Here is a 27,948-nt window from a genome sequence, read left to right on the forward strand (position 1 = left end):
ATGACGTTGAAGGTATAGAACTGTCCTGGTTCCGGTGGGGATAGGGTTAATTTTCCCTGGTATTCCATGCCATGTGAGCCACGCCCACCCTGAGCTGCCGGGGGAGGGGACAGGAAGTTGCTGCTTAAAAGCGGGCTGGGGCGTCCCGGGGCCGGCCGGTCGGGAGCGGCGGGGAGCGGCGGTTCCGTAATCGCGTTTGTATATTCCCCTACCCGTGTTGTTGTTGTTGTTGTTGTTTGCCTGTTCCCTCTGCTGTTCTGTTAAACTGCCTTTGTCCCAAACCAAGAGTCTTGCCTTTTCTTACGATCCTTCCTCTATTAGGAAGGCACGTGCGAGCGGCACGTGGTTCTTTGTTGCCATCTGAGGCTAAACCACGACAGTCCTTTTTGGCGCCCAACGTGGGGCACGAAGGGTTGAGATAACGACAGAATCCAACTAGAACGTGGAAAAAACGGTTTTGGTTTTTTTTTTCTTGTATGCATTTATTTTATTAGGTAAATAGTCACTGGTCATCATGTTGCTTGGTTTGTTCTCATGGCTGTGTTACATAAATTCCTATATGGCTTATGTACTCCCTGCGATGCTGTTTACCATGTCTGGAAGAGGGATGAGGATTATCATTCTGCTGTCCTGTGCGATATCTGTTTATGATATGATAACATCACTGTTCAGACGGCTGTTTTGGGGTGTTTATGTGGTTTTGTTGTCCTGTCCGTACATTGGACACTGTCTCTCAGAATTTGTTAATAGTTTCCCCAGCCCTTTTGCCTCCCTTTTCTCCTTCGGGTCAGGTATGACAGCTTTTGAGAATCTTGAATATCCTTGGGATACTCAAACCAGCGTGTTCCTAGTGTTATGTCTCCTGAATACGTTCCAGGTCTTGTTTAGGGTTAAGCAACTATTTAAGACTACCACCCGGAGATCTGCTCCGAGGCTGGATAGTCAGGGGTGGCATGGCATGTGGGAGAGCATGGGCAGGTACCTAGAGAACTACTCACCTCCAATGGTCTGGGACTTCACCCCTGAACAATTACAGGACCCTGATAAAGTGGTAGAATATTTGAAGGGAAAATGCTGTGGCTATTCTAGAGAGGCACAACTCACCGCGCTGTGCTGGGCCCTGGCCAGTATCTACCAGGCACTGCTCAGAATTATGCAGCACCCTCAAGGGGAAGAGATGGAAACCAGACTGGCGGCCCCTGCGGCGGCCCCTGCGGCTACTGCAGCCCCTGCGGCGGCCCCTGCGGCTACTGCAGCCCCTGCGGCGGCCCCTGCGGCTACTGCAGCCCCTGCGGCGGCCCCTGCGGCTACTGCAGCCCCTGCGGCGGCCCCTGCGGCTACTGCAGCCCCTGCGGCGGCCCCTGCGGCTACTGCAACCCCTGCGGCGGACACTGCGGCTACTGCAACCCCCGTGGTAGCCACTGCCACTGAACCAGGAAACCAACCCGTGCCGGTATCAGTTGCCCCCATACAGAAGAAGAAGTACACAAAGAAATCAGTTCGCTTAGTAAGAGATGATGATGAACCAGGGCCATCACGAGAGCAGGAGGAAGAGGCAGAACCAGAGATAATTACTCGATCCCTATCCTTGAGTGAGCTGCGGGATATGCGAAAAGATTTCAGCCGACTTTCAGGCGAGCACATTGTCACCTGGCTGCTCCGGTGCTGGGATAATGGGGCCAGTAGCCTGGAATTAGAGGGTAGGGAGGCCAGGCAGCTGGGATCCCTGTCTAGGGAAGGCGGCATTGACAAGGCGATTGGGAAAAAGACCCAAGCCCTCAGCCTCTGGAAACGACTCCTGTCAGGCGTGAGGGAGAGGTACCCCTTCAGTGAGGATGTTGTATGTCAGCCAAGCAAGTGGACTACCATGGAAAGAGGTATCCAGTACCTGAGAGAATTAGCCGTGCGGGAGATGATTTATTATGACTTGGACAATGCCGACTTACCCACAGACCCTGATGAGGTGCGATGCACAAGGCCCATGTGGCGGAAGTTTGTACGGAGCGCACCATCGTCATATGCCAACTCCCTGGCAGTAATGGAATGGAAAGGTGAAGAGGGACCAACAGTGGATGAGGTAGCTGGCCGGCTCCGGCGATATGAAGAAAGTCTCTCTTCCCCCCTTGTCTCAGCTGTGGAGAAATTGTCGCGGAAGGTCCAGCAACTTGAAGAGAATATGTTCTATTCCCCACCTGCACGGGCCAGCATCTCAGCTATTAGAAGCAGGCATTTCCCCACTCAAGAGAGAGAGTACAGAGGGTACACACCACGAGGCACCCTGTGGTTCTACCTGCAGGACCACGGAGAGGACATGAGGAAGTGGGATGGACGACCTACTTCGATCCTGCGGACACGGGTACAGGAGTTGCAAGGAAGGACAACCACAAAAGGGGATCCCTCCAGGAAAAGTGCCGCCCCAGTTTCCAGTGGGCCGTTCCCCAGACAAAGCAGAAGGCCTGATCTTGCTTCTGATCCTCTTGAAGGAACTTCCAAGTCATTTCTGCAAGAAGTGAGTAATGGATACTATGACGAGTATTAGGGGGGCCCTGCCTCCGGCCAGGTGGAGGAAAGGGACAACCGGGTTTATTGGACGGTGTGGATTCGATGGCCTGGCACATCAGACCCACAGGAGTATAAGGCTCTAGTGGACACGGGTGCGCAGTGTACTTTAATACCATCAAGCTATAGAGGGGCAGAACCCATTTGTATTTCTGGGGTGACAGGGGGATCCCAAGAGTTGACTGTACTGGAGGCAGAAGTGAGCCTAACTGGGAATGAGTGGCAAAAGCATCCCATTGTGACTGGCCCAGAGGCTCCATGCATCCTTGGTATAGATTACCTCAGGAGAGGGTATTTTAAGGACCCAAAAGGGTACCGCTGGGCCTTTGGCATAGCTGCTTTGGAGACAGAGGAAGTTAAACAGTTGTCTGCCTTGCCTGGTCTCTCGGAGGATTCTTCTGTTGTGGGGTTATTGAGGGTCAAAGAACAACAGGTGCCGATTGCTACCACAACGGTGCATCGGCGACAGTATCGCACTAACCGAGACTCTCTGATTCCCATCCATGAGCTGATTCGTCAACTAGAGGTTCAAGGAGTGATCAGCAAGACTCGCTCCCCCTTTAACAGTCCCATATGGCCGGTGCGAAAATCTAATGGAGAGTGGAGGCTAACTGTAGACTATCGTGGTCTGAATGAAGTCACGCCACCGCTGAGTGCTGCCGTGCCGGACATGCTAGAACTGCAGTACGAACTGGAGTCCAAGGCAGCCAAATGGTATGCCACGATTGATATAGCGAATGCATTCTTTTCAATCCCTTTGGCAGCAGAGTGCAGGCCACAGTTTGCTTTCACTTGGAGGGGCGTCCAATACACCTGGAATCGACTGCCCCAGGGGTGGAAACACAGTCCCACCATTTGCCATGGACTGATCCAGACTGCACTGGAACAGGGTGAAGCTCCAGAACATCTGCAGTACATTGATGACATCATTGTATGGGGAAACACAGCAGAAGAAGTTTTTGAGAAAGGGAGTAAAATAGTCCAAATCCTTCTGAACGCTGGTTTTGCTATAAAGCGAAGTAAGGTCAAGGGACCTGCGCAGGAGATCCAGTTTTTAGGAATAAAATGGCAAGATGGACGCCGTCAGATTCCAATGGATGTGATCAACAAAATAGCAGCTATGTCTCCACCAACTAGTAAAAAGGAAACACAGGCTTTCTTAGGTATTGTGGGTTTTTGGAGAATGCATATCCCAGATTACAGTCAAATTGTAAGCCCTCTGTATCAAGTAACCCGGAAGAAGAATGATTTTAAATGGGGTCCTGAGCAACGACAAGCTTTTGAACAAATCAAACAGGAAATAGTCCATGCAGTGGCCCTGGGGCCAGTCCGGGCAGGACAAGATGTTAAAAATGTGCTCTATACCGCAGCCGGGGAGAACGGCCCTACCTGGAGCCTCTGGCAGAAAGCACCAGGGGAGACTCGAGGTCGACCCCTAGGGTTTTGGAGTCGTGGATATAGAGGATCCGAAGCCCGCTACACTCCAACAGAAAAAGAGATATTGGCAGCATATGAAGGGGTTCGAGCTGCTTCGGAAGTAGTTGGTACAGAAGCACAACTCCTCTTAGCACCTCGACTGCCGGTGCTGGGTTGGATGTTCAAAGAAAGGGTCCCCACCACACATCATGCAACCGATGCTACATGGAGTAAGTGGATTGCACTGATCACGCAGCGAACTCGAATGGGAAACCCCAGTCGCCCAGGAATTCTGGAAGTGATCATGGACTGGCCAGAAGGCAAGGATTTCGGAATGTCACCAGAGGAGGAGGTGACGCGTGCAGAAGAGGCCCCACCATATAATAAACTGCCAGAAAATGAGAAGAAATATGCCCTGTTCACTGATGGGTCCTGCCGTATTGTGGGAAAGCATCGAAAGTGGAAGGCTGCTGTGTGGAGTCCTACACGACGGGTTGCAGAAGCCAGTGAGGGACAGGGTGAATCGAGCCAGTTTGCAGAGGTGAAGGCTATTCAGCTGGCTTTGGACATTGCTGAGCGAGAAAAATGGCCAGTACTTTATCTCTATACTGACTCATGGATGGTGGCAAATGCTCTGTGGGGGTGGTTACAGCAGTGGAAGCAGGGCAACTGGCAGCGCAGAGGCAAACCCATCTGGGCTGCTGACCTATGGCAAGATATTGCTGCCCGGATAGAGAATCTGGTTGTGAAAGTACGCCATGTAGACGCCCACGTACCGAAGAATCGGGCCACGGAGGAACATCAGAACAACCAGCAGGTGGATCGGGCCGCCAGGATTGAAGTGGCTCAGGTGGATCTGGACTGGCAACGTAAGGGTGAACTATTCATAGCTCGGTGGGCCCATGACTCCTCAGGCCATCAAGGGAGAGATGCAACATATAGATGGGCTCGTGACCGAGGGGTGGACTTGACCATGGACGCTATTGCACAAGTCATCCATGAATGTGAGACATGCGCTGCGATCAAACAAGCCAAGCGTTTGAAGCCTCTTTGGTATGGAGGGCGATGGCTGAAATACAAATATGGGGAGGCCTGGCAGATTGATTATATCACACTGCCACAAACCCGTCAAGGCAAGCGCTATGTGCTCACAATGGTGGAAGCAACCACTGGATGGCTGGAAACATACCCTGTGCCCCATGCCACTGCCCGGAACACTATCCTGGGCCTTGAAAAGCAAGTCCTGTGGCGACATGGTACCCCAGAGAGAATTGAGTCGGACAACGGGACTCATTTCCGAAACAGCCTCATAGACACCTGGGCCAAAGAGCATGGTATCGAGTGGGTGTATCACATCCCCTATCACGCACCAGCCTCTGGGAAGATAGAACGATACAATGGACTGTTAAAAACTACACTGAGAGCAATGGGTGGTGGGACTTTCAAACACTGGGATACACATTTAGCAAAAGCTACCTGGCTAGTTAACACCAGGGGATCTAACAATCGGGCTGGCCCTGCCCAATCAAAACTTCCACGTACTGTAGAAGGGGATAAAGTCCCCGTAGTGCACATGAAGAATATGCTAGGGAAGACAGTCTGGGTTAGTCCTGCCTCAGGCAAAGGCAAACCCATCCGTGGGATTGCTTTTGCCCAAGGACCTGGGTGCACTTGGTGGGTGATGCGGCAGGATGGGGAAGTCCGATGTGTACCTTATGGGGATCTGATTTTGGGCGAGAATAGCCAATGAATCAGATTGTGTGCTGTTAATTGCTAAGTAACACTGTCATTGTATGTCCTCATTGCTATAATTACTATCAGTTGTACTACAAGTAAGGCACAGGGATGATGGGATAAGAACTGATCTCAACAGCTGGCGCCCAGCAGTTTCCTCAAGATCTACATCTTCAGCCCACGGACCGCGTGCATGAGCCACACCAGGTGCACCAGTCACAAGCTCCGAAAAATACAGCATGCAACAGACCAGCACCACCCAGCATCTCACCTGCCCTGAGAGACTGTTCTAACAGATGGAGCCCAAAGCCGTGGATTAAAAGAACTCAACGGACACTTTGGAGAGATGACCCATAAACTAAGGGCATTATATGTGTGTATATATATATATATGTAACAGGGGAAAGTGGTGGCAATTCATTGGAACCTGCTGGGCATGGCATAGATGGTATGGAATAAGGGGTGGATAATGTCCTGGTTCCGGTGGGGATAGGGTTAATTTTCCCTGGTATTCCATGCCATGTGAGCCACGCCCACCCTGAGCTGCCGGGGGAGGGGACAGGAAGTTGCTGCTTAAAAGCGGGCTGGGGCGTCCCGGGGCCGGCCGGTCGGGAGCGGCGGGGAGCGGCGGTTCCGTAATCGCGTTTGTATATTCCCCTACCCGTGTTGTTGTTGTTGTTGTTTGCCTGTTCCCTCTGCTGTTCTGTTAAACTGCCTTTGTCCCAAACCAAGAGTCTTGCCTTTTCTTACGATCCTTCCTCTATTAGGAAGGCACGTGCGAGCGGCACGTGGTTCTTTGTTGCCATCTGAGGCTAAACCACGACAAGAACAAAGGGTGGATAACACCCGGTTCTGCCAGCAATAGGGTCAGTTTTCCCAAGGAGCTGGCACGGGACAGCGGTACTTCCCGGGTCCGGTCGGTGAGCAGCGGTACATTCATGGTGTTTTGTACATTCCTCTAACAGCGTTATTGTTGTGGTTTTCTGCTTTCCTTCGCTGTTCTGTTAAACTGCCTTGATCTCAACCCACAAGTTTTGCCTTTTTCTTCCCATTCTACCCCTCTCCCGTGGCAGGGGGGAAGCGAGCGAGCGGCCGCCTGTTTCTTTGTTGGTGGCTGAAGTTAAACCAGGACATCACCCCACGTCTCAGTTTCCCTCTTTGTAAATTGGAAACAGCGCGCTGGGCTTCATTGGTAAGGTGTTTGAAGCTCTACAATGAGAGGTGCTGAAGAAAGAGGGGGCCTTATTTTTCCTAGAGATGCCCGTAAGGGTGGAAAAGGGCTCGCTGCTTCCTTTGGTTCTGGCGAGGAAAAACAAAGCAAGGGTAAGAAGAAATGATGCTGGAGATGTAGGAGGCCCGTTCCCAAGTCCAACATTTTAACGCGTGGAGTGCAACCTTGTCCCTTGCCTCTGTCTTGCTGTAAAGGTCTCTCTCGTTCAGAGGCACTGCTGTCGAGATTCAAATCCCTTCCTAGAGCCCTCCAAAGGATGCATTCATTGCGTGCAGATGGCACTGGGTGTTCTTCTCGCTTCCTCTGGCTTATACCATTGGGTAGACGACAGCAAAATGATTAATCTCTGAGTCAATCAGGTATTTGAACCTCCTCTAACTAGCGTGCAAGAGCTGAGCAAGGCGTTCGACACGGTCTCCCACAGCATCCTCATAGGGAAGCTTAGGAGGTGTGGGTTAGATAAATGGACATAGATAAGGTGGACAGATAACTGGTTAAAAGACAGAGCTCAGAGGGTCGTGATTAGGGGCAAAGAGTCTAGTTGGAGGTCAGTGACGAGTGGTGTTCCCCAGGGGTCAGTACTGGGTCCAGTCCTCTTCAATATATTCATCAATGACCTGGACGAAGGGATAGAGTGCACCCTCAGCAAGTTTGCTGATGACACAAAGCTGGGGGGCGGGTGGCTGACACACCAGAAGGCTGTGCCGCCATACAGAGAGACCCGGACAGGTTGGAGAGTTGGGCAGAGAGGAACCTTATGAAATTCAATAAGGGCAAGCGTAGGGTGCGGCAGCTGGGGAGGAATAACCCCCTGCACCAGTCCAGGTTGGGGGCTGACCTGCTGGAGAGCAACTCTGTGGAAAGAGACCTGGGAGTCCTGGTGGGCAACAGGATGACCATGAGCCAGCAATGTGCCCTTGTGGCCAAGAAGGCCAATGGCATCTTGGGGGGCATCAAGAAGAGTGTGGCCAGCAGGTGGAGGGAGGTCATCCTCCCCCTCTGCTCGGCCCTGGGGAGGCCACAGCTGGAGCACTGGGTCCAGTTCTGGGCTCCCCAGTTCCAGAAGGACAGGGAACTGCTGGAGAGGGGACAGCAAAGGGCTACCAGGATGATGAGGGGACTGGAACACCTCTCTGATGAAGAAAGGCTGAGGGACTTGTGTCTCTTTGGTCTGGAAAAAAGACGACTGAGGGGGGATCTTATCAACGCTTAGAAATACTGAAAGGGGGGGTGTCAGGAGGATGGGGCCGGGCTCTTTTCAATGGTGCCCAGCAACAGGACAAGAGGTAACGGGCACAAACTTGACCATAGGAAGTTCCACCTAAACATGAGGAGGAACTTCTTTCCTGTGAGGGTGGCAGAGCCCTGGCACAGGCTGCCCAGAGAGGTGGTGGAGTCTCCGTCTCTGGAGACATTCCAAACCCACCTGGACGCGTTCCCGTGCAACCTGCTCCGGGTGACCCTGCTCTGGCAGGGGGTTGGACTGGAGGGTCTCCAGAGGTCCCTTCCAACCCGACCATTCTGTGATTCTGTGGGCCTCTTCACTAGGCTCTTATCAGGCTGTGTAAATCCCGACCTGTACGAATGAATGAGGGTCGTGTCTCTCAGATACACGGAGCACGCTCAGCCCATTAAATTTCATGACAACAAGAAGCCTCTGTGACTAATGAGGAACCCAGAGAAGCCAAATGCCTTGGCTTGGAGTAAAATCTTGAGGTGTGACTGTTTTCACTCCAAACTGACGGAAAACACCATCTCCTGCTGAAGAATCTCTGGGGAGAGCCAGGTTCCTTTTACCCCCAGAAGCGAGGCACCCCTGGGAGCTGCACACATCGGGGAGGATCCACTGAATTCAGCATCTGGCATGCAAAGCAGCATGACAGCATGGTGTACACCAGCCACAGTCGTGGTCTGGCCCAGTTCAACACAGCATCCCTAAAGAGTGAGATGTGCTTCCATCTTTTTGCAGTTTAGTGGGATTCAACCCCCCGGCCTCGACTTAAGCGTAGACGTAAGCGCCGGGGCTGGCAGGTGACTCAGAATCCCCAGCTTGAACTAGAGGAGACAGAGGGAAGCCCAGCCTAGGAAGGACTCGTGGAACTGCTGGGGCTTGTTGTTCAGCCTCTGCAGCATTCTGTACCTGGCTGAGGAGGTCGGAAAGCCCCGTTTCTGCGAGTGGTTCTCAGGCTCGTTACAATGCTAAAACGTAATCTAGGGAAGGTAGTTATGTTAGCATTTCCGTAAGCGCCCTTTCTCTGGGCCTGGGGACCTCACCTTTCTCTGGCTATTGGAGAGAGGAAGGGAATGGGAGTTTTGAAGCACAAAGTCTTACCTTTAGAGTAGCCAAACTGCATTTCCTTTCTGCCCGGTTTTGGAGCAGCCCCTCCACGGGGGTGACACTTAGAAAGGCCCACACTTCCAGAAAGAACAGCCTGTGGCATGACAAGGTGAGCTGTAGCAGCTCATCGTCCAGCAGCTCACGGTCATTGTTCCACTGAAGTGTTAATTCCTTCAAAAAAGAACAAATGTTGTTAGTGCTGCTCAACAGAACTGGTGAGCGCAGTAACTAGAATTCAATAAACAAGTTTCCCAATACTACCAACAGAAGGGACTGGCAGCAGATCAATTTTGTCCCTTGACAGGAGCAGAGAATCAGTTTTGGGTAACGACAACGGTAGACGCTACGGTAATCCCAACTCTCCCGTGGAGATGGGGGGGCCCTTGTGCATTGCACCCCACCCTAAGAGACAGACAACTTCTGTTACCATTAGAAGATGCTGCACCCTCAGCTCATGCCATGATCTTATTTGACATATTGGAAATTATCCCCGGTACGAGAGTAGATCCAAAGACAATTTCTAGAAAGCTTTGCAGATCCCGCCTGTTCATTGGAAGCTCTGCAGCGCAACAGAACCTAAAGAGCGCTGTCAGCAACCATCAGGCCGTGTGCTTCCCTCAGGCGTGCAAAGACCTGATGCTCCTTGACGCGGGTCAAGGCTGTCGCACACCTTTGGTGGCACATCCTGCGTGACACCACAGGGCTCTGACATGGCCACCAGTTAATTTACATCCGGTCTAGACGTTTGTGTGTTGCCAAAAGGGAGCAGAACCACGAGTGCAGGCCGATGCAGGCTACAGCGCCACAAGCAAACAGGGTGTACAGACTCTTCTCCTCATACGCAGATTTCCCTGCGAAAGGGTGGGGTTCAGAAACATCGGAAAGGATAAGCAAGTTACCAGTTACTAAACGTGAACATGTCTAACTAGAAGAAGCCTAAAGCGGTTTCACCAAACTGAGGTTTTCCTGCCTGAAAAACTCTTTTTGCTCACAGCTGACATCCCAGCACCAGTATTTTGGGTGTTTTAGCTTTTTATGAGGGCAACCTGACATCAGCCTGACAGTGAAGACTGGCATAACGGGCATCGCAACTGGACAAGGACAACAACCTCAACCAGGCTAGAGTGGAACACCGCAGTGGCTCGCTTATGAAAATGACCCTCTGGCCATAACACTGAAGTGGTCAGGAATTCCTCCTGCTGAGCGCTGCTATGCAGAAGGCCTGGAGGATCACTTTGCTTAGCTTTGTGATACCGCGGTGAGATGTCCCTCTGGGTTCCCGTACCTGCAGAACACGCCAGGAGGCTGGGAGGAGGTTGGTGAGGGTGCGTCTCATTCTCCAGCCTGGGTCTCTGAAACTGTAGCTCCGCAGACTCTTATGCTGCTGACTGGCATCTCCGCTAGCAGGATCCTGGCTAGGTGATCGTGCTTCGTGACTCTTTCAAAGAAGAGGTTCACGCACAGTTTTGGGGCTCTCTTGGCCAAGTTGGCCCATGACATTCCCCTGACCAGTTGCCCATGAGGGTCATGGATATGACATTGGATATTCAAGGTGCACAGGGAACGAGCGCTGTGCTCCCGCAGGGAGTGCGAGTCAGCCCACCAAGTTTCCGTGACGGCAACTACGTCATAGGTGTCCTGCTGCACAATGATTGGACTCCATGATCTCAAATGTCGTTTCCAACCATGAAGATTCTACGATTCTATGATCTCCATGGGAGAGTTTGGATTACTGTAGCATATACTGTTGTCCTTACACAAAACTGATTCTCTGCTCCTGTCAAGGGACAAAACTGATCTGCTGACAGTCACAGGGATAGAGAAAATATTGACTTTTTTATTGGTTCAGAAGAGGGGCATTCTAGGGGGTTCCCGGCCCCACCCGTCCCACCCATTGCGGGAAATTGCTGAAGCAACGCGGCGCGTCCGGCAGCAGCGTTTCCAGCAGTCCTTCAGGCGGTGCCAGAGCCGGGTGCAGCACTGACACAGGCACCGTCCTAGCGGGCACAGCCCTGGGGACGTCTGGTCACACTCCCTGTCCACGACCTCGTTGTGCTGCTGCCTCTCCTCCTCCAAGATCTTGACAGTGTCCAAGAGCTCCAAGTAGAGCAACTTGTCGTCCGTGGCCTTGGCTGGGGGGCTGCTGGGCGGCGGAAGCACATTCACGGGGCTCTGCGCCCTGTCCCTCCTCCCTTCCGCATCCATGGGGGTGCTCCTGCCTGAGCCTGGGGGGCTGCTGGTGCTTGGCCCCATGGAGTTGTTCTCACACGGCCCCGTCTTGCTGTTTCTCTTCACTTCCGCCAGGCTCCCCCTGCCGAGCTCCACAGGGCTGCTCCTTTCCTTCTCCTTTACATTTCTCTCTGGTCCTGTGTCCTTCTCCTTGACCATGTCCCCATCCTCAGCCTTATCCGTGTTTGCATCCACCCACGGCCGCTCCGCTCCCAGGTGATGGGGCTTCACTGTGGACCCCAGCTGCTCCTGCGCCTCCATCCTGCCCAGGGGATGGAAGGGCTCCCCGGGGAGGTTCTGGTCACAGGCTCCCGCTGCCCCTTGCCAACGGGCCTGCAGCACCTTCAGCATCTCACAGCACTGCCTGGCCATCTCCTGGGTGCACTCGAAACAGCGGAGGAGCTCCATGACGAGCTCCCCTTGGTCCGAGGCCATGGCTGGGGGGCTGCAGGGTGAAGGCTGCGTGTGCACAGGGCTCTGCGCCCTGTCCCTGCTTTCCCTGGGGACCGGCTCTTGCTTGGTCCTTGTAGGCAGTTCCTGTGGGGACTCCTGGCAGAGGGCTGGCCCTGGCTCCTGCACCCTCCCGTTGACAGCCCTTGGGGGATGGCGGAGTCCTGAGCGGTCGAGTGCTGCCAGCTCCACCATCGCACCAGGCCGGGGCTCCGGGAAGGAGTAGAGGGAGTTGAGGGAAGAGGAGCCTCTGTGAGTCACAGAGTCCATGGTGGCCAGCGGGGCCCGTGGGGAGCGATGCTTCCTCTTCAAGGCCTCCGCACTCGCCCTGCAGAGGAGGAGAAAGAGACCCCGCTGCACCCCAGACCCCAGCGGGACCCACGGGTAGTACCCCCCTTGGCTGGCCCTCAGGGCTGCCCAGCGCAGGCAGGGGCAGGGCACAGGGTGAGGGTCTGGGGCAGCATCTGGGGTCTCGCCCACACTCACCGCTTCTCCTGCTTCGAATGGGATTTCTCCACTTCTCCATCCACTGCCCGAGAAGCTGCAGAGGGAGGAGACAGATTGAGCGGCTGGCAGCCCCCGGCACAGCCCCGGCTCAGGGCTGCCCTGGGGTGTCAGCCGATTGCAGGGTGCTCCATGCTGGGGCCACTCACCGCTCTGCTTCTCTGGCCGGGCTCCTGTCTTGCTTGTCTGACGATTCTCCTTACTCTTCTTCTTCCACCACTTCTGCAAGGTCCCCAGGAGCTGGGTGAGACGGGAGCACTTCCCACTCCCACACCACAGCCCCCCACGGCACCCCACAGCACCCCATGCCATCCCTCGCCACCCCACGCTGCAGCACAGTGTGGTGCAACAGTCACCTACCTGAAGCCGCTTGCTCTGCAGCACAGCTGAGAACACGCTGAGTCCCATCACAATCAGGAGGAGAGGGCCCAGGGGAGACACGGCGTCAGAGCGCCCCATGGCACCGACTCCGGTGTGGCTGCGGTGCTCCCAGTCACCAGCACAGAACCGCGATGCGGCTCCCCAGTGTCCTCCTGGGTCCCCAGTGACGGGACCCGCAAGACTGCTGGGGTGTCAGAGGCCGAGGCTGCAGTCTGCCCAGACAATGCCAGACTGCGGTGCCCAGCATCCGCTGACGGCTCCAGTGGGGACCGCGTCCCCCTTTTATAGTGTGGCAGGGGGGCACGTCCCCCCTTTGTGACATCATGGGGCAGTCAGAGCCCCCCTTTGTGACATCACAGGCAGTCAGAGCCCCCCTTGGTGACATGCAGCAGGGGATGAGGAAGAGCAAGACAAGGAGGGCACTTGCCCCAGGCTGCCAACAGGACTATTTCATAGCACGAACATCACATTCAGTACAAATTATAAAGTCTGCTGTGTAGTTCGACTCTCCCTTGATGGCGGCGGTGCAGAGAACTCCTTGCTGCGGTGCCGGAGCCCTGAGCCCTTCCCTTCCTCCCATAGCCGCAGCGCTCACGGTGTCCCCCATTGGCTGTCCCCTGCTGGGAGTGCACGGCTTCCTGCTGATGGAATGGGCTGGGTGTAGTCCTTGGGTATTTTATATTGATATCGGGATTGACGCTGCTTCTTTAGCATTATTAGTGTAAATTCTTTAATTTTATCCTAGTAAATCTATTTCTATTGCAACCCTCATGTTTCCTTGTTTTTCCCCAATTCCTCTTCCCCGGTGGGGAGGGGTCATCGGGCGACAGAGTAGTTGTCTAAAGGACAAGAAATTGTGGTGGGTTTCTCAAATCATAACAAGAAGGGAGGGAGAAGGAGAAGGGCCCCACCCCTTCAGGGAATGGTTTGGGTGGGAAGGGACCTTAAAGGCCACCCAGTGCCACCCCCTGCCCTGGGCAGGGACACCTCCCACCAGCCCAGCTTGCTCCAAGCCCCGGCCAACCTGGCCTTGAACCCCTCCAGGGATGGGGCAGCCACAGCTTCTCTGGGCAACCTGGGCCAGGGGCTCACCGCCCTCACAGCCAAGAATTTCTGCCCAAGATCTTAGCTCAATCTCCCCTCTTGCAGTGGAAACCCCTTCCCCCTCGTCCCATGGCTCCCCTCCCTCATCCAGAGTCCCTCCCCAGCTTTCCTGGAGCCCCCTGACGGACTGGAAGGGGCTGGAAGGTCTCCGCGGAGCCTTCTCTTCTCCAGGCTGAACTTTTATAGATATTATTTAGTATTCCTGCTGAAAAATGAGAACCCCTGTCTGATCCTCTGGTTTCATTTCAGTCAGTATCTGGGAATGATTTCCCACAAAAGTGCTTTGACCATTCCTGGGGGATCAGCTTTCCTGGTAGGAAAAGCTTCTACTCCTCCTGAGGGTTGATCCATGATTACCAGCAGGTGCTTAACGCCTTCCACAGGAGGCACGTCAGCCTAACCCATCTGCAGCCTTTGGAATGGGAAGTATGACCATGGTTGCCCTCCAGCCTCCTGCTTGGGTTTTGCACCGGAAAACTTCCAACATGTGGGCCAAGAACTCACAATCCCCTTTACTGCCACATGTCTTCCGGGGGCTGTCCACATTTTCTCAATCTGATTAAAAATTGTCATCCCTCCATGTGTTTTATCACAAAACTGCCTAGCCAAAGCCATTGAGTATTTTCTTGGTAAGACGGGGCTTCCCCCAGTAGTCCAAATTCCAGTTTCATCTTTCGTGGAGGAGGGAGGGATCCCGAGTGCAGGGCCCCATTCCATTTTTACAGAGCAAGGCAGCGTTACATCTGTCCCTGTCGTCTGACCGATGGAAGACACGTCTCAGACAGACATCAGGTAGGTGAGCCCAGCGATTCTGCTCAGCTTCGCTGTCGTCTTCCATTGAGAAGACAGTTTTTCACTTCTCTTCTGGGTGTTGAGCCAAACCTAGAGGAAGACTCTCTCCAGCAGGCTCCTGAAAAGACCAAAGCCTGCCCTCCGGAAGTCCATGGTGGCAGTTCTGCTGACGCCCTTCCTTGCTTCTCTAAGAATCAAAAACTCTGTCATTTCATGGTCACTGTGCCCAAGACGGCCTCCAACATCACATCCCCCACAAGTCCTTCTCTGTTCACACACAGCAGGTCCAGCAGGGCTCCTTCCCTAGTGCGTTCCCTCACCAGCTGTGTCAGGAATTTATCCCCACACACCCCAGAAACCTCCAAGACTCTTCCCTCTCAGCTCTATTGTGTTCCCAGCTGATACCTGGTAGGTTGAAGTCTCCCACCAGGGCAAGGGCCAGTGATCGTGAGATTTCTCCCACCTGCTTACAGAATATTTCACCTGCCTCTCCGTCCTGGTTGGGCAGTCTATAACAGACCGTCATATCAGCCTTCTTGGCCCTCCCCCTCATTCTTACCCAGAAACACTCAACCCCAGTGTTTACCATCATTAAGGTCTCAATGTTCACAACACTCCCCAACATACAGGGCCACCCCACCTCCTCTCCTTCCTTGCCTGTCCCTTCTGAAGGGTTTGTAGCCATCTAATGCAGCACTCCAGTCGTGCGAGTCAGCCCACCACCTTTCCGTGACAGCGACTACGTCATAGCTGTCCTGCTGCACAATGGCTTCCAGCTCCTCCTCTTTCTTGCCCATGCTGCAGGCATGAGTGTGGAAGCACTTCAGCTGGCCTGCTGATCCTGACACCTTTTTGCTGGAAGAAGGCTTCACTCCTACCTGACCATTCCCAGGCGCAGCCGTAGCTTCTAACCCATCAACGACCCTTGTGTCTCTGCTGCCGGATTCATCCCTTTCCCCCTTCAAATCTACTTGAAAGCCCCTTTGAGGAGCCCTGCCAACTCCTGTGCAAGGATCCTTTTCCCCTTTTGAGGCAGGTGTATCCCATCGGTCTCCAACAGGCCTGCTGTCCTGTCAAACCATGCTGTGATCAAAAACCCCAAAGTCCTGCCGCTGACACCAGGCTCGCAGCCAGGTATTGATCTGCGGGCTCTTCCTGTTGCTTTCCTCATCCTTCCCTGTGCCTGCAACGACAGAGGAGAGCACGACTTGCGCTCCTGAGCCCTTTCCTAGTCATCCCAAGGCCCAGAAGTCTCTCTTGATCTCCCTTGGGATTCTCGGTAACAGATCATCTCTGCCTGTCTGAAAAATGAGGAGCGGTTAATAATCGGAGGGGGGGGAACACCGCCGCGTCCTGTGAGGGAACCCCCGAGCGCCGCCATCGGCCGCCACTGTGGGCCGGGCCGGGGTCGGGGCCGGGGCCGGGGCCGGGGCCTGCGGCGGGGCTGCGCCCGGCTGTGGGGCGGCTGAGGGCCCGGCGCCGTGGCCTGTGCTCCAGAGCCCTCAGCAGCTCCCTTGCCCTTCTCTGGACACACAGAATGGTGGGAGAAATAAGTTCCGGTCCGAATGAAATAGGCTCAGGCAGAATCCTCTGGGAAGCACATTTTTATTCACGCTCTTGCAAGAGCGGGTGACCTAACAAGTAGGCACACTTTCCGTTCTTGAAACACCACACCTTTTTATTTCCTAATCCCGGCCCAATTTTTCCCTCCCCTCTTTCCCGTTGGTTGGGTACTCCAGGGTTCACGGTCTGTGCGAGGCGCCTAAAATTCTTCCCGCATGTCCTGCCGCTGTTTACTTCTCTTTATGCTACACCTAAAGGGATTATCTGACTGGTTGATTTCTTTCCTTTTTGGTAACAAAAAAATTGCTCAATGTCATTAGCCCTGGTTAAATGTTTGACCACCCTTCTAGACACTAATCCAGTAGGAATCAGTCTGTCCTTTTGTCTGTGTGATAAGAGATGTTCTACAAGCCTTTGCTGGAGCCCCTTTGTCTCAGTCATTCCCTTATCATGTCACCTCTGATGGAAACGGCTTTTCTCCTTCGGGTCAGGCGTGACAGCTTTTGAGAATTTTGAATATCCTTGGGATGCTCAAACCAGCATGTTCCTAGTGTTATGTCTCCTGAATACGTTGCAGGTCTTTTTTAGGGCTAAACGACTATTTAAGACTACCGCCCAGAGATCTGCTCCGAGGCTGGCTAGGTGAGGAGAAATAACTGGCCTCCAGACGGTCCAATGTGAACCAACAGAAGCCGTTTATTAAGCACAGATCATCACCTTTTATACCCTGTGTTGTCGCCGTACACGCGACTCGCTTATTTCTGATTAGCTAGTTACGCTGTCCACGCGCTGTCCATGCAGTTCGTTCACACAGCAGATTGGTTACAAGAATTCGCATAGTAAATTGCTTAGTCATTAGCACAACATGTTTTCTGCCTTCTCAGTTCCCGTTTTTGCCATGTACTAATTCCATCTTCTACCACCTGTTTTGCTCTTACTCTAATCTCTCATAGTAGGGAGGCTGGCTCACATGACCATTTTCTCTCAGACACATTCCTACAATCCCCTCTTTTTCTTCTTGAGCCAGCCAGACCTTATGCATGGCATTTTCTATCATGTCAGTCACTTTGCGGAGAACACACAAGGCTACCATAACCAATAGTAATATAACCAACAATAGCATGAGCCCTTGCTTTAGTAAATCTGATAACCATCCCGTTATACCCCATGAGCTTAACCAATCATCGAAACCTTTTTGACCACTTTTAATTTGGACATGTTATCCTTCAGATCCCGCAACTGCTTATGAATGGATGATGAGTGGTTGGAAAGGTTCATGCAACACATACCTTCAAAATCTTCACATCCATGACCCTGAGCTAACAGCAAAAAATCAATAGCCGCTCGATTTTGCAGCGTAGCATGCTGAATGCTATCAGCATCAGTGAGCAAGCTAGATATGATTTCAGTTGTAAGGTTTATCTGTTTACTTGCCCAACACCCTATCTTATTCAACATATTCAATGCCATGGCTGTTCCCAGCGAAGGAAGAATACTTAGCCCTATTCTTTGTCCGAGATTCGGGAACGTTATATGGTCGTCACAGGATGGAGTGAAGGTACGAACTGTTCTCTTGGCTCTGTGTTTACTGTGTGCTCTGCTCACTGTGTCTTTGGCCGTACGCAGGCCTCTGCTCGTAGATCTGCCCCATCTCCCCCTTTTTTGTTTAACACCAGACCATTTATTAACAAGGTGGCCATGACTTGTGCTTCTACTCGTTGTGGCGCTCTTAGCAGGTTATATATCATACTAAACACAATTAAAAACAGAATCAAGAAGAACCCTGCTAAGGCAATAAATACCCAGATTCCTAAATTTAGCCCAGAAAGCCAATTTCTTTGGATTTACCCACGAGAAATCCTTTTGTAATATTTCAAATACATTGCGGTTCATTAAGTCTTGAATGTTTAGTATTTGAGCTTTTAGCTGGTCATGTAAAGGACGAATATTTTCTTGCAACGACATGTCAAAAGCACCTTGAAGATGGTGTTTAACCATTTCTCAGCCATGTAGCAACGTATTCCAGGGGAGAGATGTAACACAAAGTCTTCGAGAGTTGTACTCCCAATCACAATACAGAGAAAGACGTGTTTTTAATGCGTTTTGCCGATTCCCTGTCCATATTACTGCTGTTTTATACCTTACTAGCGTTAACTTTACACAACAAGATTGATTACATTCTTGTATACTTGCATTTTGAGCCGAAGCAAACAGACGGATGAGAAGTACAAATCATTACAGAATTGTCTTGCTCACAACTTCTATTTGTTGCAGTATTATCTGTGGTTAGCATGCACCCCGATTTAGGGTGCTTATAATACACCTTCGGTTGTTCAGGCCATTCAACACTTCTTACAAAATGTCGCTCTACTGCTGTGGATGACAAAGAAGACATGTTTAGAAAACTTAAAACATGAGTTGCTTTATACACTCACTCTTGAGGTGTCATACCTACGGGATTCCCCCTTTTTTGTTTAGCAAGCATGGTTTTTAAAGTATGATGCATACGCTCCACAATTGCTTGCCCAGTCGGGGAATGAGGAATACTGGTGACATGTTTAATACCTCATATCTGTAAAAAAAAAAAGACCTGTACTTTAGCGGACACATAAGCTGGTTCATTATCAGTTTTTATAGTTTTCGGTACTCCCACGACTGCGATGCATTGCAACCAATGTCGAATAACATCACAAGCCTTCTCTCCTGTATGAGCAGTAGCTACAACAAAGTGTGAAAACAAATCAACTGAAACATGTCCAAATTCCATAATGCGCGTAACATCGGATTGCCAAAGTTCATCAGGTGTAAGCCCTCGCGGGTTAACCCCCGCAAAGGATGGCAGAGGAGCCAGCTGCTGACAACCGGCACACGTTCACACAGTATCACGTGCTTCTTGTTGTGTCAAAGAAAATTGCTTCCTCAATGCCTTCGCATGTTGATGAAAAAAAATCATGCGACATTTTAGCTTGCGGCATAATGTTGGGAGTTGTTACCAACAGTGTGATAATCCGCAACTGTGTTTCCCTCAGTTAACGGGCCAAGTAAACAGCTATGAGAGCGTATGTGGACAATAAAATAAGGAAACTGTCTTTTTCATAAAAGCAACAGTAATTGCAGTAAGAGACTAAATAACCATTGGTTCTCTACTTGTTTTATAAATGCTCCTTCAAGTCTTTGAACAATACCAGTAACACATTGAGATTCTGCCTACATTTAGCAGTTCCTGTTGAAATAAGTCCAAAGCCTTTACTGTGTCCCTGAACCATCTGCAAACACCGAACAGGTGCCATCAAGAGGCTTTGGTGCTAGCAGGATGCGCGGCTGTAAAGGAATTTGTGAAAGTGACTGTAATAGTCTGTGCCAGGGGAAAGAATAATTTATTTGCCCAATATAATGTACTAAGGAGGTTAAGACTTTGTGATAACCAAGGGTCAAGGTCATCCTTTCTGGTGGGGACATGTATGTGGCTTGGATCCATTCCAGAAAGCTGCTGACAGCACAGACGACCCTGGAAAAACAATCGCGGTAACATTTCAATCATCGTAGTTACTGGTTTTGAAAAGGTATGTGGCAAAAATACCCACTCTAGTGCAGTCAGGCTCTTTGCGAGTGCATCATCCCACTGTCCTATCAGGGCATAAAGTTGAAATTCTTGTAGGAAGGTGTTCAATGCGTCTTGCAGCAGTAGTAGACTATATCTTATCTTGCAACATGCTGTAATGCCTTCGGAGCTGTTGGGGTTAATGAACATAGAACTTATGGGGGGGGGCGGGGGCAGACACAGTGCTTCAGGGCATCCCCTGTATCTTCAAAGTGCGCTCATGTCTCTCTCCCCCTCGCTCATGTCTCTCTCCCCGTCTCTGACCCGAGACAGCCCCCTTATATCCTGCACTGGATTGAGTGGAGAAGTACAGGCTCGAGCCGCTGCACGCGTGGCCAGTGCACGCAGCAAGTCCCACCAGACTCTCCTGCACTGGACTGAGTAGAAAAGTACAGGCCAGAGTCGCTGCACGCGTGGCCAGCGTATGCAGCGAGTCTCACCAAACTCATGATCCAGCTTTGCTAACAGCGGCTGTCTGATACGTGACTCCATTGTTGTAATCCCGTCTTAGCTTCTTCTGTGAAGGTCGGGTTCTCATGGATACACACATAGTTTTTAGAGCAACATATTCTACAACTCGTACGAGGGTACGATGCAAAGCGGCATTTACAACTGATCGTATGATGCTTATTAAACACGGCAAACAGCATACTAAACATAACAGACAAATTCCTTCCACACAGGCAATGAGTATAATTTGCTTCAACCAACCCCACCCCCAAGTCCATCCAGCAAAGAGATTTCACCCAGTGGTCTCCACAAGTTGCTGGTTCGGTCGGTGCAGTTCCTGCAACTGGGCATGGATGGATTTGGAGTGGTCACTTAGATTCATACAATACAGTCCTTTAAAATCTTGACAACCGTGTCTGTGAGCTGAAAGCAAAAAATCAGTAGCAGTTCTGTTTTGCAACATCGCATATCGAATACTATCTACATCCAGCAACAACTCAGAAATAGCGGTACTAGTAGCATTGTTAAACTTATCCTTGGCAGCAAGAGAGTCCTTGTTATCACGAATCCTTGGCAGCAAAAGAGTCCTCGTTAGCAAGAGCGCATGCGGACTCCCTGTTCTTGCTGGTACTGTGCTTTGATCTTCTTCCACAACAGGCCAAGATCCTCAAGCAGCTAGATGAGGTGTCTGTGAGTCCATCACAGGCTTATGTCATCCAAACGTTTTTCTTGCCAGCACCCGAGACTGAATAACGATTGGTGTGATATATGTGTTTTCCAGCACCCAGGTGCGAGTCCCTTGAGTGTATTTACAATCCTCCTCGCCGATCTGCCGTTGCTTTCCCATATTCCACCCCCTTGCTCAAGAGACCGCTTCTGCTGGGTTCATTTTAGTCTCACAGGGCATAACACAGAGCAATCTACTAAGGCATGCAATAACATACATGTCGGGGGATGCGGCGGGCCCGTAGACCCTTTGACAGAAGAGATAGAGATTGCAGTGTAGCCGTAAGAAGGCCGCGAGTTGCGTCATATAAGGGCAAAGTAACAAAAAGGAGAAAGAAGAAGATCGCTTCAGAGAACAAGGAGAGTTAGGCTGTGAGGAAGCCAGATTTTGAGCAATGCGAACAGGATTTCAATAACCAATCGTATTGTAGCTACGAGCGCGTGTGCTATGTAACCTAACCAATTGAAAGCGTAGAAAGAACACGTGAACGGAGCGTGAACAAAAGATTAGATATATAAGAAAGCCAAGTTTGTAATAAAGAGAGAGCTTAACTTAACTTTTCAAGGAGAGTCTTGTCGTTTGTCCGTCCCCGACTGAAACGACAATTGGTGACCCCGACGTGATACTGAGGAAGAAGACGACTGGAAATAGTCGTGGGGACGGAGCCCAGTGAAGCTGAAGACAGCGGGCAGAGCTGTTGACGGATCCGGATCATATTTCAGAAGACACCTGTAGTAGGTGAGCCACTGGGGACATGGGAGAGAAGTTAACTAAGGAAGAGCAGACTGTACTCTCCACATGGACGCTGCTGTTAAAGCGGCAGGGCGTAATCCTCCCTGAAGTGACCTTGCGAAAAATGCTATTGTGGGGAAAGGAAGAGGGAGGAGAAGTAACGTCGGTTACGGCATTTAGTGTAACGCAATGGACGAACCTAGGGCAGACATTATTTGAGGAAGCTACGCTAATGCGTAGAAAGAACACATGAAAAAAAGATTAGATATATAAGAAAGCCAAGTTTGTAATAAAGAGAGAGCTTAACTTAACTCTTCAAGGAGAGTCTTGTCGTTTGTCCGTCCCGACTGATTCACCCAAGAGTACTCAGGGAGCTGGCGAGAGAGCTCACCACGCCTCTCTCCATCATTTATCAACAATCCTGGTCAACAGGGCAGGTACCAGATGACTGGAGGGTGGCTAATGTGATGCCCATCTACAAGAAGGGTCGGAAGGAGGATCCGGGGAACTACGGGCCTGTGAGCCTGACGTCGGTACCAGGGAAGATCGTGGAGAGGATCATCTTGAGTGAGCTCTCACGGCAAGTGCAGGGCAGCCACGGAATCAGGGCCAGCCAGCATGGGTTTAGGAAAGGGAGGTCCTGCTTAACAACCTGATCTCTCTCTATGACCATGTGAGCCGCCTGCTGGATGCGGGGAAGGCTGTGGACGTTGTCTCTCTGGACTTTGGTAAGGCCTTTGACACCGTCCCCCACAGCATTGTCCTGGAGAAGCTGGCGAATCGTGGCATAGACAAGTGTACTCTTTGCTGGGTTAAAAACTGACTGGATGGCCATGCCCAGAGAGTTGTGATTAGTGGGGTGAAATCCTCTTGGCGGCCGGTCACCAGTGGTGTCCCTCAGGGCTCAGTTTTGGGGCCAGTTTTGTTTAATATCTTTATCAATGATCTGGATGAGCGGATTGTGTGCACCTTCAGTAAGTTCGCAGACGACACCAAACTAGGTGGGAGTGTTGATTGGCTTGAGGGAAGGAAGGCTCTACAGAAGGCCCTGGACAGGCTGGCTGGCTGCATGGATGGATACACTACTACTGGACTGCACCTTCAGTCCAGTCGTGCTCATGAACTAGCACGGCCACTCTCGAGTCTTTGGTCGCGTTCGGTGAGAAACTAAAAGGACGAGCTACTTCAAAAAGTGCAGTTTATTTAAGCAACAGATAGATAGGTTCTTAGGGCAGCCGGTGATAAATACACTGTCTGCAAAGCACGTGCAAATGAAAGTATTGTTACATCTACAAAACACGGGGCAACATTCTAATGATACAGCCTGGCTATACATGTAGAAAAGAGAGTCTCGAGAGAAATTTCTGAGTTTCCCGAGGAAGCCCTCGGTATAATCTAGGTCTTACCCAAAGGTGTCCCTATGGGGGGGAAGAGAGGCTCAGCCCGTCGCCTGCTCCCAGAAGCCAGTGATGGAATTCTTTGCGATGGTGTCTTCCCTGGGTATCCCCCCTCTCTCGGGCTGTTTTTCTACTATTTGTTATCTTCGAGGTGGAGTTTGAGTGACTTTAGTCGTACATACTTTTATCATGAGTGGTGTAAATTTTTCTCGCTTCACAGTTAAAGGTCTAGTTTACGAGAAGCTCAGGGCGCAGGCTCAAGAAGGAGCGGTCGCACCTTGGAGGCGGGTAGCCTTCGGGGTGGAGGTGTGTTTTGGTATTATAATGACATTCTAACGAGCAAAGTTCGCACAAAGGACAGCATTTCATGAAAATTTGGCAAAATGTTGGCTCCGAGTATGGAGCGGGCAGCTAATTGGCAGCTTATCTGTTTCCTGGTATCATCCCATTCCCGTATCCGCTATACATCCTAAGGTAAAGCTGCGGAATAATTGCATCCCGTCCCGTACCTCATGTAGCTTATCAGGGAACCACAGGTGTTGTATTCTTCATGCCAGCTGCAGCTGTTTTCTCCCTCAGAAGCCTCTTGATTTTCTACTTTTCCTTCCTGTGTGAACAATGCTGTACTTTTGTGTTTTTAGCCAATGTAGTATTTATTCCACAGGGGGGCAGCGAGGTCTGTCCCTGTCCCCGTCCCCGTCCCCCACCCCACCCTCTGCCCTCAGCAGGAGGAGAGGAACCAGGTCCTCACCTCCTACCTGTGGGTCCGTCAGGCCTGGCTGGATGCCCACCTCGCCTGGGACAAGGACGCTTACGGCGGCATCGACAGCATCCGCATCCCCAGCAGCTACGTCTGGCGGCCGGACATCATCATCCTCTACAACGAGTGGGTGCTGCTCGCCCTCCCCCACCCCCCGGCTGCTCCCGGAGCTGGGGGGGCTGAGGCTGCGGCTGGGGGTGTTGCCAATGGGGAGCAGGGGGGTCCTGGTGTGGGGGATGTGGGGAGACGGTCACCTCGACTGGGTGAGAAGGCGGCGGCAGGAGGTGCTGGCATCAGCCTGGTGTGCCACCCACCTGGCAGCTGGGATGTGCCACCACGGGGGTGACCAGGGGCAGCGAGCCCCCTCTTCCTGGGGGTGACGTGGGGAGGGGACACGGGGTTGGGGACAGTGCTCGGCCCCGGCCCCACAGACCCTTGCCCCACGTGGGGCTCGGGGCCATCCTGGCCCCACAGCGATCCCTCCCCCAGCGCCGACGACGGCTTTGGCGGCTCGGTGGAGACCAACGTGGTGCTGCGCTCCGACGGGCACATCACGTGGGACTCGCCCGCCATCACCAAGAGCTCCTGCAAGGTGGATGTCTCCTACTTGCCCTTCGACGGGCAGCGGTGCCGCCTCACCTTCGGCTCCTGGACCTACAATGGGAACCAGATCGACCTCCGCAACCGGCTGGACACCGGGGACCTGACGGACTTCGTGGAGAACGTGGAGTGGGAGGCGCTGGGCATGCCGGCTGTAATAAGTAGAATCATGTTTGTTAATCAAATCAGGCTTTCTTAAAGGCTGGTGAAAACTTACACTTTTTCGACTCTTCACATACTTAAATCGCAGGCATCCAGCGTGCTGTCTGGTGCACTTTGATACCTCAAGGCCTAAATCACAGGCATCTGGTGTGTTTTAACACTTCAAAGGGAAGAGGTAAGTTGTGAGATAAGCTGAAAAGAGTCTCCCCAAGGACACTGATAAAGATGAGGAGCCTTCAGCCCCACCACCATCAGGAGGCGGGACAAGACCGACCCCCTAGCAACACGTCGCTCAGACACAGAATATACCAGGATTGACACATATACGGGAACCAGAAGAGTATATAATCAACTACTTTTGGGAAGTGGGTGTGCACCGTTGGCGGAGCAAAGACTCCCCGGCCGCCCAGCGCTGTTTTGCTTGCTGCCGCTTGCTTAATAAACTAATTTGATTAATTGGACTGGTTCCTGTCAATTATTGGGCCACAATCTATAACACCGGCCACGAGGAACGTCATCACCTACGGCTGCTGCTCCGAGCCCTACCCTGACGTCACCTACACGCTGCTCCTCCGCCGCCGCGCCTCCTTCTACATAGAATCATAGAATCGCTGAGGTTGGAAGGGACCTTTAAGATCATCAAGTCCAACCTTTAACCTACCCTGACAAAAGCCACTTCTAAACATGTCCCGAAGTGCCCCATCTACCCTTTTTTTTAAACACCTCCTGGGATGGTGAATCCACCGCCTCCCTGGGCAGCCTATTCCAATGTTTAATAACCCTTTCAGTGAAAAAATGTTTCCTAATATCCAATCTAAACCTCCCCTGACATAACTTGAACCCGTTTCCTCTCATCCTATCACTTGTCACCAGGGAGAAGAGGTCAGCCCCCATCTCTCTACAACCTCCTTTCAGGGAGTTGCAGAGAGCGAGAAGGTCTCCCCTCAGCCTCCTCTTCTCCAGGCTAAACAACCCCAGCTCCCTCAGTCGTTTTTCATAAGGTTTGTCCTCCAGACCCCTCACCAGCTTTGTAGCCCTTCTCTGGACACGCTCCAACACCTCAATGTCCCTCTTGTAGCGAGGGGCCCAAAACTGAACGCAGTACTCGCGGTGGGGCCTCACCAGTGCCGAGTACAGGGGGATGATCACTTCCCTAGTCCGGCTCACCACACTATTCCTGATACAGGCTAGGATGCTGTTGGCCTTCTTGGCCACCTGGGCACACTGCTGGCTCGTATTCAACCGGCAGTCAACCAACACCCCCAGGTCCTTTTTTGACGGGCTGCTTTCGAGCCACTCTGCCCCAATCCTGTAGCGCTGCATGGGGTTGTTGTGACCCAAGTGCAGGACCCGGCACTTGGCCTTGTTGAACCTCATACCATTGGTCTCAGCCCATCGGTCCAGCCTGTCCACATCCCTCTGCAGAGCCAACCTCCCCTCAAGCAGATCAACACGCCCGCCCAGCTTAGTGTCATCTGCAAACTTACGGAGGGTGCATTCGATCCCCTCATCCAGATCATTGATAAAGATATTAAAGAGAACCGGCCCCAGCACCGAGCCCTGGGGGACACCACTTGTGACCGGACACCAACTGGATTGAACTCCATTTACCACCACTCTCTGGGCACGGCCATCCAGCCAGTTTTTTACCCAGCGCAGAGTACACCTGTCCAGGCCATGAGCAGCCAGTTTCTCCAGGAGAATGCTGTGGGAAACGGTGTCAAAAGCTTTGCAAAAGTCCAAGTAGATAACATCCACAGCTTTTCCCTCATCCACTAAGTGGGTCACCTTATCGTAGAAGGATATTAGGTTTGATAGGCATGACCTGCCCTTCACAAACCCATGCTGACTGGGCCTGATCACCCTGTTCTCCTGCATGTGCCGTGTAATGGCACTGAGGAGGATCTGTTCCATGACCTTCCCAGGCACCGAGGTCAGACTGACTGGCCTGTAGTTCCCCGGATCCTCCTTCCGGCCCTTCTTGTGGATGGGTGTCACATTTGCTAACCTCCAGTCAGCTGGGACCTCCCCGGTTGTCCAGGACTGCTCATAAATGATGCAAAGTGGCCTGGCGAGCACTTCCGCCAGCTCTTTCAATACCCTTGGGTGGATCCCATCCGGCCCCATAGATTTGTGCAGCTCCAGGTGCTGAAGCAGGTCCCTCACCGTTTCCCTTTGGATTACAGGGGCTTCATTCTCCTCCCCATCCCTGTCTTCTAGCTCAGGGGTCTGGGTACTCAGGGAACAACTGGTCCTACTGCTGAAGACTGAGGCAAAGACTGCATTAAGTACCTCAGCCTTTTCCTCATCCTTGGTCACTATGTTCACATCTTCAGCCTGCTCCTGCCCTGCATCATGGTCTCCTTCCTGGCACCCCTTGGCTTCTACCTGCCGGCCGACTCCGGGGAGAAGGTCTCACTGGGGGTGACAGTGCTGCTGGCCCTCACCGTCTTCCAGCTGCTGGTGGTGGAGAGCACGCAGCCCTCGGAGAGCGTCCCGTTCATCGGTGAGCCTTGATGGCACCCAGGACCCTCCCATGGGACCAGGGCGTTTGCACCGGGGTGGTGGGCACCCCCCCATGCCAGGGGGGGTTTCGATGGGGGGAGGTGGGCACAGGTCTCTCCCCACCCCACCGCGGCATCACCACCCATTACCCACGCAGGGAAGTACTACATCGCCACCATGACCATGATCATGGCCTCCACCGCGCTGACCATCTTCATCATGAACGTCCACCACTGCGGCCCGGGGCCCCGGCCCGTGCCCCCCTGGGCCAGGTGGCTCATCCTCCACCACATGGCCCGGCTCTGCTGTGTCTACGAGGTGGGCGAGAGCTGCAAGAGCCCCCGGCGGGTGCTGGGCAGGCAGGCATGCAGGGAGGACACTGGGGGGCTGGGGGAGAGCCCCATGGAGGGGGAGGTGGGTGCCGAGGCAGGGGGCTGTCCCCGGGACTGCTGCCTGTGCCACCACGATGGCCTGCTGAGGAACATGGGCTACGTCGCCAGCTGCTGCCGGCATCACCAAGCCTCCCAGCGCTGGACCGGCGAGTGGAAGAAGGTGGCCAAGGTGATGGACCGCTTCTTCATGTGGGTCTTCTTCCTCATGGTCTTCCTCATGAGTGTGCTGGTCCTGGGCAATGCTGCATGATGGCCCTGGGGACTCACTGCCCCCAGGGGCAGTGGTGGCCACGGGTGCCCTATGGGGGTGGCTCGTCCTGA

The 27,948-nt window shown here is 52.5% G+C and overlaps 1 protein-coding gene across 1 annotated transcript; it reads left to right on the top strand.

Annotated features, from left to right (window-relative positions):
* LOC134512555 (neuronal acetylcholine receptor subunit alpha-10-like) lies at nucleotides 1–27,877 on the top strand. Its single transcript, XM_063327992.1, has 6 exons — nucleotides 1–12; nucleotides 23,943–24,094; nucleotides 24,458–24,716; nucleotides 25,229–25,324; nucleotides 27,059–27,236; nucleotides 27,393–27,877. The coding sequence occupies exons 1-6, from the start codon at nucleotides 1–3 to the stop codon at nucleotides 27,875–27,877; spliced, it is 1,182 nt and encodes a 393-aa protein (XP_063184062.1).
* Nucleotides 27,878–27,948: the final 71 nt, after the last annotated feature.

This window comes from Chroicocephalus ridibundus, chromosome 1 (assembly GCF_963924245.1).
Source record: "Chroicocephalus ridibundus chromosome 1, bChrRid1.1, whole genome shotgun sequence".
In the NCBI taxonomy this organism is placed as follows: domain Eukaryota; kingdom Metazoa; phylum Chordata; class Aves; order Charadriiformes; family Laridae; genus Chroicocephalus; species Chroicocephalus ridibundus.